The sequence below is a fragment of the Aulonocara stuartgranti genome (genome assembly GCF_965226115.1).
Source record: "Aulonocara stuartgranti genome assembly, chromosome: 16".
NCBI lineage: Eukaryota > Metazoa > Chordata > Actinopteri > Cichliformes > Cichlidae > Aulonocara > Aulonocara stuartgranti.
The window spans coordinates 32,524,622-32,541,240 of NC_138952.1; the positions used below are offsets into that span (position 1 = coordinate 32,524,622).

Here is a 16,619-nt window from a genome sequence, read left to right on the forward strand (position 1 = left end):
ACTGTTCCTATGTAGCTGCCATTTCGGCTCGTCTGGTGAATTAGCGTAAGCGGGTTTTTTGTAGTATCACAAGAGTCCAAATGGTGCAGATTCACAGCGATGTGTTATAGACGTAATTGGAACGCGTACGCTGTCATGTGATCTTTGTTTACTTCCGCCCGAACCTTGTCTACACGTGTAGTGAAAGGTGAGTCCTGGTGTTTTTTTCCAAGGATCCTGGTATTTCTTCTAAGCTAGTTTCTTAGCATCTTTCTACAGTGTAAATAGAGAAAATATGTTCACAAAGACGAAACATAGCTAGCCTAGCTATCTCATTACTTCACACCAGACGTTTTAAGTTGTCTGGGGAAATCCCAGGTGTTCCTAATAACATTAATAATGGCCTTGGTCTTTTCCAGCTCTCCTGTAATTAATTATACATTTCACGCTTGTACTTGTTGAATCAAACGCCACCTGAGCGCTGTCTGTCCCTTTATAAAGCGCCTTTTGAGCCTAGGCGTTAATTCTTTCCTCGGAGTTGTTTGATAGTTCTTCAGGAAGTTGCTCATTTCTGTCGTGTAACGCTAGTTAGCGACATTTTGTCAAGTGGGAAATATCAGTGATACCAAGTCTTATTATAATTATTTGACCAATTATAAGTGGAAGAATATACCTAAGAGTATCCGGAAGTAGAAAACGGTACCAATCTGGATCCAAGTTGTTTAAGAAGTTGGTTACAAAGAGCGAGAATCAAAGTTTCACTGATATCCGATTACCAGTTAAATTCTAAATAGGAAATCCCCACTGTCCTGTGGTAGATAAATGCCATCTGATCTGAAAGGTAATAAAACTTCTTGATTTGCTAACAAATAATATTTTATTGCTGTTTTTCCGCCATAAAATGTACATGCACTCCAAGGTCACGTCATCATTTACACGTTGCCAGTACTGGGTTTGAACCCCCCTTTCCCCTCAGAATTGCCTTAATTCCTAAAGGTATATATTCAACCATAGCCTGGGAACCTTTCTTGGAGATTTTGGTCCATGTTGACATAAAATCACACGTTTGCTGCAGATATATCAGCCGCGCGTCAATTATTTGAATTCCCTGTTCCATCAGATCCCAAAGGCGCGCAGCTGGATTTAAACCTGGTGACTGTGGAAGCTATTTCAAATCACTGCCATGTTAAATAAACCACTTTGAACTTTGTGGTATAGTGTGTTATCCTGGAAACAGCCATCAGAACATTCACACACTGTGATCACAAAGAAATGGACATGATCAGCAACAATAATCGGTTAGGCTGTTGCATTTAAGCAGTTCTCTGCTAGTATTAAGAGGTCCAAAGTGTGCCGTAAAAATAGCTCCTACACCTTTATACCACCATCAGTCTGAACAGTTGGTACAAGGCAGAATGGATCCATGCTGTTTATGGCAAATCTTGACCCCACCATCTGAATGTCTCAGCAGAAATCAAAACACATTAGACCAGGCAACATATTTCCAGTGTTTTGTTGTCCAATTTTGGTGAGCCCAAGCACATCATAGCCTCATTATAGTTCTGCTTCTCGGTTTGAACATCAGCAGATTGTTTTGATTGTCTCTACATACACTGACTTGCTGATATGGTAATGGCTTATTATTATATTATATTATATCATGTTTTATTCCGGCACAGTTGAAGCATCCACAATTTCGTTGTACGTGTACAATGACAATAAAGGACTATGCTGTTCTATTATTATGTGAATGCTGTGATGCATTCACACTATTGAGTTTTCTTTTCTTTTATTGAGTTTTCTTTCAGCACACATTAAAAGCTTTGTAGTTTTATTCACTAATTTAACATAGAAGATGAGGAACATGGCTTGTAGGCACTGACTAATAATAAAACATCATCGTTTTTAATCAGCTTTATGTTCCTCGTGTGTTTCATCCTACTGTCAGTGTGTACCAAAGGCTATGGCTGACACCACCGAGATTAATAAACCCTTCAGCCCAGAGGAGACCCGGAGGATTGTGCATCATTTGCAGCAGCCTGCAGTTTTCCTGAACATGACCTGCGACTGGCCTGTTCTCCACTGGACAGCAGTGCATCTGTCAAGCTGTCTTGGTGACAGACTCATCCGATTCCGACTTGGGAGAAAAGAGAAGACACAAGGTAAGTAATTCAATGTATTGAATGAATTTATCTGTAATTACTCACCTGGATTAAACATTCACAATGAAATTTATGTGACCAAAAAGATAAATTCAGTTCCCACAAGCACTCCTATCGGGCTTAAGCTGTTTTATTAGATATTGCATATTTATTAAGCTATAATAAAAAAAAATTTTTTAAAGGAAAACTCAGCTGTTGCTGCATTTAGCTGTTACAAATCTGGGGCTGTGTCATTTTTTTCCTTTCTAATGATTTCAGATGCTGTAACTAAAATTCAGTTTTTGAACACAAAATGAAAGAAGACAAAATAAAAATACAAGACCTGTTAAAATACAAGATAGTGATGATCTATTTCTATTGAGCAATAACTGATCACAATAAACTGAGGTTTGTTTTAGTTCCTAGTATTGTGTGAGCTTATGGAAACTTGTATAGCATTTCAAACAATTTCCAATGAATGAAAATTTATATATTGACATAATCTAATGAAGGTTAGCCGGCTGTTTAACGATGTGATTTATAATGTCTCACAGATGAAAAACACACTGAGGGTCTTTGTTTTTGAGCATCTGCTGTATTTTGCCCTCAGTGTGGCTCTGAAATGGCTCCCGTAATGATTCTTTCTCTGATAAATGACAGAGAGTATGCCCTCTGATAAAAGCTGGCTAATTAGATTTCTAAATCATCTTTTTTAATAGCTGCAACAGCTTACAGGTTGGGCATTTCTCATCATGCATTCTAAATGTCATCACTCAACCACAGACACACCTCGTTTATGAAAAAAAAAAAGAAATAATAAATCATTACAACTGATTAATTTTTCCTTTGAAGTGGGTTAAAAAAAATCATGTCTGAAAAGTGCTGTGGTTCTGGTAAATGAAACAGTTCTCTTAACACACAGTCTTGTGAAAACAAGTTTAATTAAGACTCATGCAGTCCTGTGAAAAACTAAGTCCACTCCAAATTTAGTAGCTTGTATAACCACATTCAGCATCAGCGACCTAAAGTAATTGTTTTCTGTATGATTGTTATTGTGGAGCAGTTTTATCCCACTCTTCTTTACATTTGACATTTGTTTATGCACAGCTCTCTTAAGGTCCCACCACAGCATTTCAGTTGAGTTGAGGTCTGGACTTTGGACTATTACAGTATCTTGTTTTGTTTTTCAGCCTGTGATCATTGTCCTGCTGGATATATCAGCAGAGAAGAGGCTTTCTTCTAGAAAATCTTCCCAACAATCCATATTTGTTCCACGTGTTTCTAATTGTACTGAACTTTAACATTTAGCATGCTGACTGAGGCCTGTCTGGGATGTGACTCTTGGGTTTTTTTGGGTTTTTTTACCCATCAGGCGTAAAAGGCTGATTGGGTATTGAGTGGGTGGTGGTGACATGCAACTTTGTAAACACAATAACTCGAGACTGAGGGGACGTAGGATTTTCAAATTGATACCATAAATCCACTAAAAATCTCTGACAACTTTGAATCTTGGTGGTCAAGTTTCTTTTTTTTTTTCTTTTCTGTATTTTTTTTTAATCATTTGTTTGCGATAACCCGAGGAAACGTCACCTAGGATTTAAAAATTGATACAATAGGTGCAGGAGGATTACTGAGAGCTTGGGGATACCGCTGACAGCTGTCAGTATGTGGGCAGTTTTTGCAGTCTTACCTTGTGGGAAATTTGTCAGGACATTCACTCCCGGGAAGATTGCGGCATTGCGTTAACACACACCTGAATGTTCCAGACCAGCAGCCTGTCAAAAATCCTACTTTATGGAGGTGATTACACTCGATAATCATCAGTTAAGCTGCTGTTCTGTGGCTACATATCTACTTAAACCAAAGTTGGTCACTGGTAGTTTAGATCAGCTGAACTGTTTCACTAAAACTGTATAAAACCTTTAACTAATTATTGTCTTGTCTGTGTTTATTGTTATTTTCTCAGCTCCGGCTCCTCTTTTTGAGACCCAGTGTTCCTACGTGGAGGCCAGTGTAGCTCAGTTTCTCAGCTGGACTCAGGGTCAGTCTGGAACAGACGTGGGGCCTTTTTCTGAGTACTCCTGCTCAGAGTATTGGGCTTATGCTGACTACAAATATATTGCCATGATGTTTCAAGATCAGCCTTTCATGTTTGAGGTAACCATCCTGCTGCATGCATGTTGACATGTAACATAAGTTAAACAGTCCAGCTGAAATCTGGCATCAGTGTTTGCACAAGTTTACAAGTTTACTGCTAATCTTAATGATATCTGAGATATTTAATTGCCATTGAAACTAAAGGGCAGTGACAAAGACTTTTGGTCAGGTTATTTTATCAGGTTAAATATCCAAGAAAGCGAGATAAAAGCTAATTAAACTTACCTAAAATTTGAGGATTTAGTGCTTGAAAACATATCGCAGGGATCCATTTTTCACTATATTGATTGCACTTCAAAAAATTCCTTATTTTAAGTGTTGGAGTTTTTTAGTTAAATAATTTTTTCTAAGCATGTAGGCTGCTCAAATATTGAAAACACAACATTTGACCCCATGTATCTGGCTACCAGAACATTAAGAGAACCAGGAGTTGCTCCCAGGAAGTCACAGCATAATTTTTTTATTAGTCTGACTCAGAGGTTGCGTTCTAATTTATCCCAATGGTGGTGGATGGGCTGTGTGTTCAGACAAGCCACTTAGTGTGAAGTGGGCATGTAGGGACACACTACACACATTCACAAAAAGTTTTCTTCCTTAGGACACACCTTCGGTCCATTCCTTCCATTCCTTCTCAAACAGTACAGACACACTGACCAAATGTTATGTATTGAACAAGAGAAGCACATGTCGAAGATTGCATGACCAAATGTTTGACATCATATACAGTCTAAGCATTATGCGTTTTATTTACAATAATAATAAAGGTTTAATTTAAAATGTTTCATACTATAAGCTTCTTATGCCTTTTGTAAGAAACTGAAATTAACAAGCGATTCAAATAAGCGAGTCAAAATAACTTTTTCATTCTATTCTTATATTGTTTTGACATTTTCAATTAAAATGTCAAGCTTTTGTGATGGCAGCTTTATACTAGCTGTTCTCATCATCTGGCCGGTAAAGACATAAAAGTGCCATCCTTTCTTGAGCCACTGCCGCAAATTTATTTCATTTTTATCTCTGTGATAAATTTTTATTGGGCATCCACCTCCAATTATTACCTCCTGACATTCATGCCTTTGAGACAGACAGACATGGGCTTTTTGCAGGATAAATGGTGCTGGCAAAAAGGCTGCCTGAAGGCTCGATTGACCAGACTGTCAAAGCTTACAGCTGCCTGCATGTGTGGTAATGACTTCATTATTCAGGATGCCGGTGTGATTGCTACACCTTTGTGTCCTGACGGCACATGATTGACAGACTAGTTTTCCTTGAAAGATGACAAATGCTGTTGCTTGGTGTCACTTGTAATAGGCCCTGTCATTGTAGCTGATGAGGCTGGGTTACATCTGTGAGCCTATAGAAGAGTGGTGACAGTTCTCGTTTCCATGTCACGTTATTAAAGAAGGCACCAAAACCATAATCTGAAAATCGTAAACAGTCGTTTATGCACACGGCATTTTGGATTGATACATGGCATTTGAATGTGTGTGTGTGTGTGTGTGTGTTGCAGCATGTAAAATGGTCCGAGTTTGGCTTTGAGGGGCGTAATGGGAGAGAGAGCACCTTATGGATCGGCACAGAGGGAGCCAACACGCCATGCCACCTGGACTCTTACGGCTGTAACCTTGTACTGCAGGTGCAAGGACGGTAAGATGAATCGCTACCTGTGTTGATGCTTCATGTGCTCCTCAGTAACCAGACGATAAGATAAATGCAAACATACGTACGACATGAGACTGGAAAAACAAAATTGGGTTCTATGAAGTGGTTTAAATGGTACTTGAATGCTTTTCTTTTGATGCCGTGATAGCCTGAAGTGCCTTGTTATCAGCTAACAGGCTCAAGCTGCGTTCATAAACCCCATGATCGTTATGTGCACAGAGACCTGCTCATTACTGCTAAGTAAAGCAGGCATCAACAGCACTAAATGGCTGAGTGGTCCCAGGAATTGTTTATTGACAGGAATTGGCAGAGGTGAACAAATCTTTCAGTCAGAGTGGCCGTGCCTCCAACGTCCCATACAGACAAAAAAAACAAGCGTTTTGGTTTTTCAGCTGCTAGGTTACATATTTACATAACTGTGGTTATATACATACATATTTGTGTTCCAGTGCTTACAACTCTCAAGATTTATATATTCTAATAATAATTCTTCAATTTTAATAACACAAATTACACGTATGCAGTGAAACTTGATCGAGTTCTCCGCAAAGAGTGCAGTTTTTTAGTCTAATTGATGAAAGTCCCCTTTTTTGGTGTTTAAAAATCCTACATTTAAAAATGTGGATCTATTTTCTAATGGGCCCGTGTGAAATGAAACTCCTGTTTGTCATTGTTTCATTGTCTCTTACGTTTGACAGCGTTGCTTCAACTTGCATCCAAGGGTTTGATTATGTTGCAAAACAGAACAGGTTGGGTAAAACTAGGGTGTAAGTATGAGTAACTGTGAGTCATGCAAATAGTTTGGTATTCTGTACTGTGATGCTAGCCCAAAAAGTGTTGCAATGCGAGATAGACACACTGTCTGGGTCTATAGTCGAGTTTCACACCAGTCAAACATTTATTTTATCGACACATTTCTCGTTACAAAGAGACGAGCACGTTCATTTTCTAATTGGGTGACAGAAAAAGTTTGCAGTGAGAAGCACTCACTGTCAGGTGTGAAATAAAAAGTGACACTGTCCTGTCATACCTGTGCACTTAATGGGGAGAAGCTGCAGCTGAGCGGTGAGAAGTTTCAGGATTTCATAAAACCACGTCTGTGTTTCACCCCTCTGGTGGTTGTGGAAGTTTTCTGCCTGTTAAGCACTTAGGTCTTCTGCAACACTGGAGGTGCAGAGTACTATAAATGCTGACACGGAGTGCGAGTTGTCCTCTGCCCTCTGAAAAAGAGTTGATTTGTCACACAGCTTGCTAGAGAGGGTGGGAATGAAGACAGAGGGTGAGACGCTTTATGGGGTTCTGTGAGTCACGAAATATAAGGGAGCAGGTCTTCCTTATCTCGCTGCACTGTTCTTCCAGAGAGCAACGGCTATATCTCACCACTTGTAATTGGGTCTTGAGTTCTTTTATTTGGTATTGATCTCTAATGGAATGAAATCCAGCTCGAGCGGTCCTTTGACACCGCTGATCTTTCAAAAATAAAATAGTGTTGATTGATTTCATGACATTTGTGTGAATGGTGGGTCATAGTACCGGAAAACAATCATGGGAGTGGAGTACTTTAAAAAAACGAATGTAGTTTAATGTTCATGTTAGAGAAAATAGAGTTGTTTCACAGCGATGGATTTGTAGCTGGTCGTGTCAGCTTTTGTTGTCTCCCAGAATAAGACGGGTTTTAAAGCTTTCTTTAATTAACAGATATTGGATATCTGGATCTTTACAGCAATATCGTTTTATTTTTTTATTATTGTTCACTGTAGCGCAAAGTAAACGATATGAAGTATTTCTTCCTCTTTTAATGATTAGCATTTTTTGTGCTAAATTTACAGTATATCAATGTTAATATCTGTTAGCACTTTTTAATATTGGTAATTTTTTATCAGTGTTTTATTTGCAAGCTCGATTTACAGCTTAAAAGGTCATTGATTAACACCGCATGAGTCACCAGACAAAAGAGTTAATTTCTAGCATTAATCTTTTAATCTAAAGTCATATTTAGCTTTTCTGTTGATGTGTCCTATATGCAGGAAGCGCTGGCACCTCTTTCCCCCGGAGGATACAGCTAAGCTTTACCCAACTAGAATCCCCTACGAAGAGTCAAGTGTCTTCAGCCAGGTGGCTGTTCTTCATCCTGACCTGAGGAGATTCCCTGCCTTCCACGGTGCCAGTGAACACATCGTCACTCTACAGCCAGGACAGGTCAGGAATTCTGATGACATCATGTCTACGGAGATCTCAGACCAATATTTTTCTATATTTTCTTTTTTTGTAAAGTAATCAATAAAGTAAATGAGCAATAATCATCAGTGTTAGCCCTGAGAGAGCTTTCCAGATGCTTATAAACAAAATTCATAAGAAATTAATAAGAAGAATACAAAAGTACTGTTTAGCCCTAGTCTCTATAATTTATACCTAACGGTGAGCTGACACCTCTTTGTTTGGATTAAATCAGTTGCATTTTCTTCAGACTATAGAAAAACCACAGTGATTTAGTAAAGCCTGAAGTTATGCAATGCTGTGGCTTTACATTTATATGATGAAGTGCTCATGACACAGAAGCAGTAACCATAAAATATAACTTTATTGGTCCTTAAGCAGTGAACATGTGAAAGTAGACTGAACAGTGAGATTTATTTGTCTTGGTGTCCTTCATAAAAACTTGAAGCAAGGCGACAGTCGTGACTTGCGTCCCAATTAAAGTCAGGCATCTACAGTTACACTGGATCACCTTCAACACACTGTTGTTCCTATAGTGATGAAAGCGAAGGTTAAGCAGCGCTATCGCTCTTGATCTAACTGGGTCAAGTCCAGGCCTGATAAATCAGTCAGGTTTATGTCATGTGCTCAGCCAAAGATACGACCGAGGTTTTGTGGAATCCAGATTTGGTTTTCATGATGGTAATTTTAACACTTGTCCTCCTTTGATCATAAATAATTGTGAAGGTGCTCCTGCATGAAGGTCATCCTTTTTCACCTTGTTTCAGAAAAAGAAACGGTCACTATGGACACAGAGCAATTATCCAGTTGTCTGCTTTCACTATCTGTTTGTTCTGGAGCTCACACAGCTTATTAAATACCCTCCTACAAAAAAACAAGCTGTCGGCTAACCAACAGTCCGTTAGTTGTGATTTGATTTATAGGTCAGGGTCAGAGCTCACCCTTGTGTTTTATTGTTTAATAGGGAAATAAATTGCAACAGTGCGGCACGGTGGCGTGGTGGATAACACTGTTGCTTCGTGGCAAGAAAGTCCTGAGGTCAACTCCACCACGTTTCTGTGTGCAGTTTGCATGTTCTCCCCATGTTTGCGTGGTCTTGGTACTCCGGCTTCCTCCCACAGTCCAAAGACAGTTTTAATCGATTCTAAATTGCCCACTGTGTTAGCCCTGCGATGGACGGACGACCTGTCCAGGGTGTACCCCGCCTCTCGCCCTATGACAGCTGGGATACTTTAATAACCTTGACCTCTTCCAGTCAGTGTTGCAGCAAGCTTTGGCCTGACCTTTTATATACAGCTGACAGCTCTGAGTTTATGCTTCAAAGAAAACCTAGAAATGCTTCAACTGTTGAGACAGAATGAATACTTTGAGTATCTACCACAGTCTCCTCAAAGATGGCCCCACCTCTGCAAATCAGATTAAAAGACGGCTCATTTCTCTTCTCCTGTCAGGCAGCAGGCCACAGACGAATCAAGACTGCTGTGGAGGCCGGGGAATCAATAAGCATTCTTTCTTTTTCTTTAACACACCCGTTGTATGAATGGATGAACGATTTACAGCAGAGGGGGGAAGGTTTATGCTGCCATCTAGCGGATATGTGCAGTCGTGTATTTCCTAGTATTTAGGAAGATGAAAGAAAAAGAGTGGGAGCTGTCATTGACCTTGCCATTACTGATAAGTTTGTGAAGACTTTATCTTCTTTGCACAGGTGCTCTATGTCCCCAGGCACTGGTGGCATTATGTAGAGTCAGTGGATCCTATCACCGTCAGTGTCAACTCCTGGATTGAGCTGGTAAGCAGCATCATGTCTCTTTCATCCTGAGCTCACCAAAAACGCCCCAAAATGACACAATATCATATATATTCCAAACATTTCAGAGTAGATGGCAAGTTATTATCCCGAACATGTTGATTCATGTTGTATTAAGTCCTCTGAGATTAAGGCTCCTCTCCTTCTTGAGTAATGAACAGGACCAGCAGTAAAGTGTTTCCTGTCATTATGATGAGTGTATGTATATGAAGGGGCATGAAAAAAGGCTCCCTGGTGCAAGACAAATGTTTATTCGGAGGTTTGCCCCACTCTAGTTGTTTTCTGCCAAGGTCACAGACACCACAAACTATTTCTTCTTATCATTGATGGTAACCATCTTGATCATGTGTGTTCTTTCTCGGCTCTCTGCTTCTACACAGGAAGTGGATGACGTCGCCAGAGTTGGTGAGGCTGTGACTAAGACGGTTGTCTGCGCCATTAAAAGTGCTCGAAGCGATGACAACACTGACAGCTGGCTCAACCCCACTGAGGTAACGAGTAATTACTCTTTGATATCAATTACTGTGTCAGTTTAAAAGCCGTCTTCTTACACCTACTTCTTGCTTGTGTCTGTCAGGATCATATTCTGATCTAGTGCAAAGAAATGCAGGTTTTTGTTGCTTTTTCACAAAATGAAACGCTTCACTGCTTCATTCACTGTTCTTTGTTGCTGTGTAGGGAGTTATTTAGAGAGCGATACTGTGTGTCAAAGGGCAAAATAGGAATCCAAATTTGGGTGCGCCTCAGTGGGTCCCTTTTATCCGCGATGATTTTATAGCTGTTGACCTTCAATTGAACTACAGGCAGATGATGATAAAACCTGAGCCTTTGTCTTCCACAGTGAGATGTTCTCTTATCTCTCTTTAGCTTTGGGGGTGGGGGTTTGCTGACCTGCTTTGTTTCCAATTGCCCCCTTAGAAGGAAGGGTCACTGCAAATCAATATAGAATCACTCTCAGTAATGATCTTCATCCTGTGATAAAATGCTATCATTCTGAGGGCACTAGTTTCTTCCAGGATGACACTGTATGCAGTTAAAGGGAACAAAAGCCAGATTAATAGTTTGAATATGAAATTTGATCAGAATTAAATGATAACCAGGCTGATTCAACACATCTCAACCTAGTTGAAAGCCAATGAGATTTTTTGGAATAGCACCCTCCATCAAATAACCAGATGACAGAATATCTACCTTACAGCCTTCGAGTAGAGTCTCACATACTTGCCTTGAAGTTCTTATTAAGGCATTTCATGGCTTTATTTAATTTTCCACTCATCCATATATGTGTCCATCTTCTTCCGCTTATCTGGGGCCGGGTCGCGGGGGCAGCAGCCTAAGTAGAGAAGCCCAGACCTCGCTCTCCACAACCACCTCCTCCAGCTTGTCCGGGGGAGCACCAAGGCGTTCCCAGACCACCCAAGAGATATAATTTCTCCAGTGTGTCCTGGGTCTGCCCCGGGGCCTCCTCCCAGTGGGACATGACCGGAACACCTCACCCAGGAGGCGCCCAGGGGGCATCCTTGTCAGATACCTGAACCACCTCAGCTGACTCCTTTCGATGTAGAGGAGCAGCTCTCTACTCTGAGCCCCTCCCGGATGGCTGAACTTCTCACCCTATCTCTAAGGGAGAGGCCAGCCACTCTTCGAAGCTCACCTCTGCTGCTTGTATTCGCGATCTCGTTCTTTCGGTCACTACCCACAGCTCGTGACCATAGGTGAGGGTAGGGGCGTAGGAAAACCGATAAATTGAGAGTTTAGCTTTTATACTCAGCCCTCTCTTCACCCCAACAGACTGATACAGCATCCGCATCACTGCAGCCGCAGCACCAATGCGTCTGTCGATCTCCCACTCCCTTGTCCCGTCACTTGTGAACAAGTACTTTAACTCCCCCACTTGGGGCAAGAACTCGTCCCTGACCCGGAGTGGGCACTCCACCCTTTTCTGGCTGAGAACCATGGCCTCAGATTTGGAGGTGCTGATTCTCATTCCCACCGCTTCACACAGATGGTCTGATGATAATCAGCTGTGGCAAATCGAAAGTACAGCCTCTGTCAATTTTAAGGTTTTATGTATGAGAAAATAATAAAAATCATCTGCTTCTTAACAAGGCTTAGATAAATAAAATGACATATTACACTGTTTTTAACCAAAACTAAGCCAAAAAACTAAGGACACCATTACTGCTTCTATTGGAAGTAGCAGCCAGGTACTGCTAATCAAATGCACTGGATTAACTGATCATCATTTTGGAAGTTTGCTGGTCTGGGGTGTTAGGTGCGTATTAACACAATGCCGAGGATGAATGACAGGATCTGAGAGTGAGATGAGACGTAACTGTTGACTGACTTTCCATCAGTCCGGGAAGGATTATAAGGTAATTTCCACACACTGTGAAGTCCACTCTGCACTGACAGATTATCTACAAGTAGAAAACATTTAAGACAGCTGCCAGTCTGTCCAGGAGTGGACGTCCCAGCAAATTCACCCGAAGGTCATATTGTGCAATTCTCAGAAACAGCAATAAGCCCAGGAGCTCCATCTCAGACTACACGGGCCTCAGTTAGCAAGTTAAATGTTAAAGTTCCTGACGGTACGGCTTTTTTGAGAGTGTTGCCAGAAGGAAGACTCTTCTCTCCATCTGCAAAAGAAAAGAATCACGATCGAGTCAAAGTCCAGACCTCAACCCAATTGAAATGCTGCGGTGGGACCTTTAGAGAGCTATGCATAGAAAAAAATGCCCACAGTCCTCAATGAACTGGAGCAACATTGTAAAGAGGAGTGGGCCAAGATTCCTCAAATTCCTCCATTTTTCTGTTTTGACTTTTGGTGAGAGAGAGACCAAAAAAGTCATACAGAAAATGATTACTTCAAACTATTGCTGCTAAAAGTGGGTGTAGAAGCTACTGCATCCTGGAGTGTTCTCAGTATTTTATGCACTGCTTTTGCATAGTTTTTGCATAAATTTGTATAATGACACACTGTTGTGTATTGCTGTTCATCTGAGGTTGTATTTACCTAATTTTCTGATCTGATAATAACTAGTTAATGTTTTATTATGCCCTGATATGTAAGACCATAGAATTAGGTGTACTTTGTTTTTACCATGACTGTATCCTGGCCAGTGTTGTGATGATGACGTTGTCAGAACCTGTAGAGAGTCAAGCATATAGTGAAGCTATAGCTGCGCACAAAACCTGGAAAATCAAAGATTTTCATTTTTGAATTCAGACGGAGGCAAGTTAGCTGTTTCCCAGGGTTCAATCCTCTGCTAAGCTAAGCTTTTGCTGACTTATAGCTTTATGTGGTACAGACGTGAGAGGGATGCCAGACTTCTCAAACAAAGGACATTTACACTTGGTCTCAGAACATTTATTGAATAGCAAATGATTACAGATGAAGTTCTTCTAGTCCTTGATTAAGTAAAGCACCCTGGAGACCGTGTGTTTATCTTTGGTGAAGTACGAGAAGTCCTTCTTTGTATTGCATTAGTGATTTGAAGTGTAAGTGACTTCTGCATGAGTGTATCCAGGCCTCCACGAACTTGCTGAGACACTGGTTTGACTTTGTTAGATTACTAACCACTTGTCCCCCCCACACCTTCTTATTTCTCTGCTTATCAGTAGGTTCAGCCAGGCAGCTTGTCCCACTTACAGACTATATTTATGTCACTTACTGTGTGTCATTTTCTATGCAGACACAGTATGAGCTGCAGTGTCATAATGTAAGGAGAGCTGAAAGCCTCAGTTGCATAAGTTCATAGGCATTGAACTTAAACCCCTGTTAAAGTAGCTTCTCAGAGCTGCTATGAAATGATTTATTGTGATATTCTAAAAGTCTTTTTTTCACAGTTGTCCTTTTAGAGACGGCTATAAAAGTTGTAATAATAGTTGTGAAGGACGTCTCTACTTTAAACACATAAGGTAGTTATGCTTACATAACTTCAGGACCAATTACGCAGTATTTTTAGTCTAGTTCAACTGTTTGCACACCCAGTTAGTTTCATATCGTTATCAAAATAGACTATGATAACATTCTCCCTGATGACCTTTCATGGACTTTGAAACTGACTTTGAAGGATTAAAAACAAACAGCGGGGTAGCAGTGATCTGTACGGGGGATAATTACGATGCTGTGATGGATTGATTCTGAGTACTTGTGCTTGAAGTCAGGTAGAGCAGTTCAGCTGAAGTCTTTCTTGTGGCAACAAAAGTAGAGCTTCAGGTAACCTTTTTTAAAAAGCGTTTTTTGCATATTGATTAGCCAAGAAAGGATATAGTCTCCCACCTACAAGGAGAGTCACAGATGCCTTCACTGCGCCAGTTTAAACCTATATTTCCATTTTCCAGAAACTGTGGTGTATTATATATTAATGTGCACAAATTTAGACTAAAAAAAGGAAGACCTAGGTGAAGAAATGCCTCTTGTGTGGGAAAAGTCATGGTTCTTTGAGGAGCTCCCACCACATTTGTGTTGCATCTGATTTCCAGGAAAGGGGGTTAATTGCCTGTTAATGTTCTTTTAATGCTTTAGGCCAGGTAGAATTCCTGGAGGCAGGTTTAGTGAAAATTATACAGATTCTTCTTCATAAGGCTTTAAATGATAAATGCTAATTCCTTTGTAGATATGGAGATTACAGTGGATGTAGTGGGCCATGGGGTTCCAGTCAGTTGCTGCCATTTAGTTGGTCTAATCTTGCAGAAATGGCTTTGGTGTGAGCTGCAGGCCTCCTTGGCCTCACACTTCCCTGACCCTTTGTCTTGAAGGAGAGCTGATGTGTGGCACTCTGCCTGATTGATCAAAGGCATCCTGGAGTCAGTTGTCTCCTCTTTGTTTGTGTTGGTTGCATGTCCAGTGTGGCTGGTTTGTTCCTACAGAAGTAAAGAAGTAGAAGTGCACTCTGAGAAATGTAGTGGGAAGACTGCTCTCTAGGTTCTGCCTGGTAGATTTTGTATAATCTTGCTGAGTTGCAAACAAACGGCACCGAAAAACAACACAATTACTTCCCAGCACATTAATAAAAATCTATGTACAAAGGTTTCCCCAAAATGTATAAGCAAATTAACCGCCTCTGCAAGATGGGCTTTTTCTGGAAATATACAACGTATTAAACATATTAAACAAACTCTAAAGCCTCTGTGAGTTGAATATTAATTCAAGTACAGCTTCTTGTAAATGATTCTAATGGCAGTTCTTGTTTGGAGAACCTTGTAAGCATTAAAGGGATTTATAATGCACTTTTATTAGACCATCTAAGTGTCATTCCAGGCATGCATTGATTAAATTTTTTTTTCTTTATTGCTTTGCCTGAATCTGTTTAGCAGATTGCGCTCAATTAAAATTCAGGCAGTTCATTTTGTAATCTTAAAGGCTGTACACACTGTTTATCTCTTGGCAGCTGTCTCCAGCTTTCTCTCCATTTTTGTTTTGTTTTTATAGGAAGAAGTAACATCCCATAATGAAAATATGCAGTATCTGAACCTGGCGGCGAGAGCTTGGGCTCAGAAACAAAGGAGTTCCTGCCACAGCAAACTGAGCCCAGAGTTGCGAGACACCTGTCGAGTCAAGCGGGACTCGGGTGGGCAAATCAAGAAAAATAGTGATCGGGTTAGGAATTGTGCACCCTTCAGTATTCCCTACGGACCACATCTCATCTCTGTACGCTGTCAGCAAGAACTGAGGAGGACGACCCCCGAAGATGTAGAGGTCAACTCTTCCAGCAACAGTGCAGTCAGATCTCAAGAGGACTGCGCTGTCAGCTCCGATCCAGCACAGACAACCAAGTTTGCAGCTGCTGTCAGACTCGATCAGAGAACACATGGATGTAACGCTGGTTCAACTCGGTGTAGAGAATGTGACTGTGCAGATGGGACATCAAAGAACCTGTCAGAGGATTATAAGGCATCAACGCATACAACAATAACCACTAACGACTTGTTAGACTGCCTGGTGCATCCAGACATCATCACCCGTGTCACTGAGCTGCTTCTAGAAAAGCATACAGGAAGTGATACGACCACCTGATCATCCTAGTTTTGATATTCACTTATCAGATGCAACATGAACATGGGGTTTGTGAGCCACGATTATTTATTAAGTTTTTTTTACCCAGAAATTGGCCCTCCAAACTACGAGTCATGTTTTGGCATCATTAAGTAAGAGGCCCGACTTTTATTTCTTCTCTCATTTGTCACTCTTGACCTTCTTGGCGTGAACCACAGATGCAGGAAATCGCAGCCAAAAGTCATTCTAGTGCTGCAAGTGACAGTCTAACATATCCTTGTTTTGTTTTCCTGCACATGCTCATCCTTTTTGGTTCTTCCAAACTAGGAAAAATGGCCACTGGAATCAATTTAGTATGTTAAACAACCAAATAATTCAAGATAATATTCCAGGGATACAAACATTGTGCAGAAAACAATGTATCACAATGTCAGTTAGTAAGGGGGGAATCATCATTGAGCAGCCACAAAGGACTCCTTGTAATAGTTTTGTGATTGATGAAAGCTGTGTAAGAAGTGATAAATGAACTGTTTGAATAGTCTGCTGTATGTGTGCGGATAATAAATGTAATATACCCACTTTGCCTAATTGAATTCCCTGTAGTTGGTTTGTCCTAGGTGGGGACATTTTACACATCTAAACTTGGTCAAAG

General features: G+C 40.6%; 1 protein-coding gene across 1 annotated transcript; it reads left to right on the top strand.

The window, feature by feature from the left end:
- Window positions 1–89: 89 nt before the first annotated feature.
- On the top strand, window positions 90–16,555 carry hspbap1 (hspb associated protein 1). The gene is made up of 8 exons (XM_082507383.1): window positions 90–187; window positions 1,928–2,141; window positions 4,087–4,277; window positions 5,788–5,924; window positions 7,967–8,138; window positions 9,865–9,948; window positions 10,347–10,457; window positions 15,404–16,555. Exons 2-8 carry the CDS (start codon window positions 1,943–1,945, stop codon window positions 15,986–15,988), a joined length of 1,479 nt encoding a protein of 492 aa, XP_082363509.1. The 5' UTR covers window positions 90–187; window positions 1,928–1,942; the 3' UTR covers window positions 15,989–16,555.
- Window positions 16,556–16,619: the final 64 nt, after the last annotated feature.

Excerpts from the sequence above, each read along its gene's own strand:
- hspbap1 (XM_082507383.1), top strand. The coding sequence starts at position 1,943 with ATGGCTGACACCACCGAGATTAATAAACCCTTCAGCCCAGAGGAGACC. Across the intron at positions 2,142-4,086 it reads GAGAAAAGAGAAGACACAAG|CTCCGGCTCCTCTTTTTGAG; the intron begins GTAAGTAATTCA and ends TTATTTTCTCAG. Across the intron at positions 4,278-5,787 it reads ATCAGCCTTTCATGTTTGAG|CATGTAAAATGGTCCGAGTT; the intron begins GTAACCATCCTG and ends TGTGTGTTGCAG.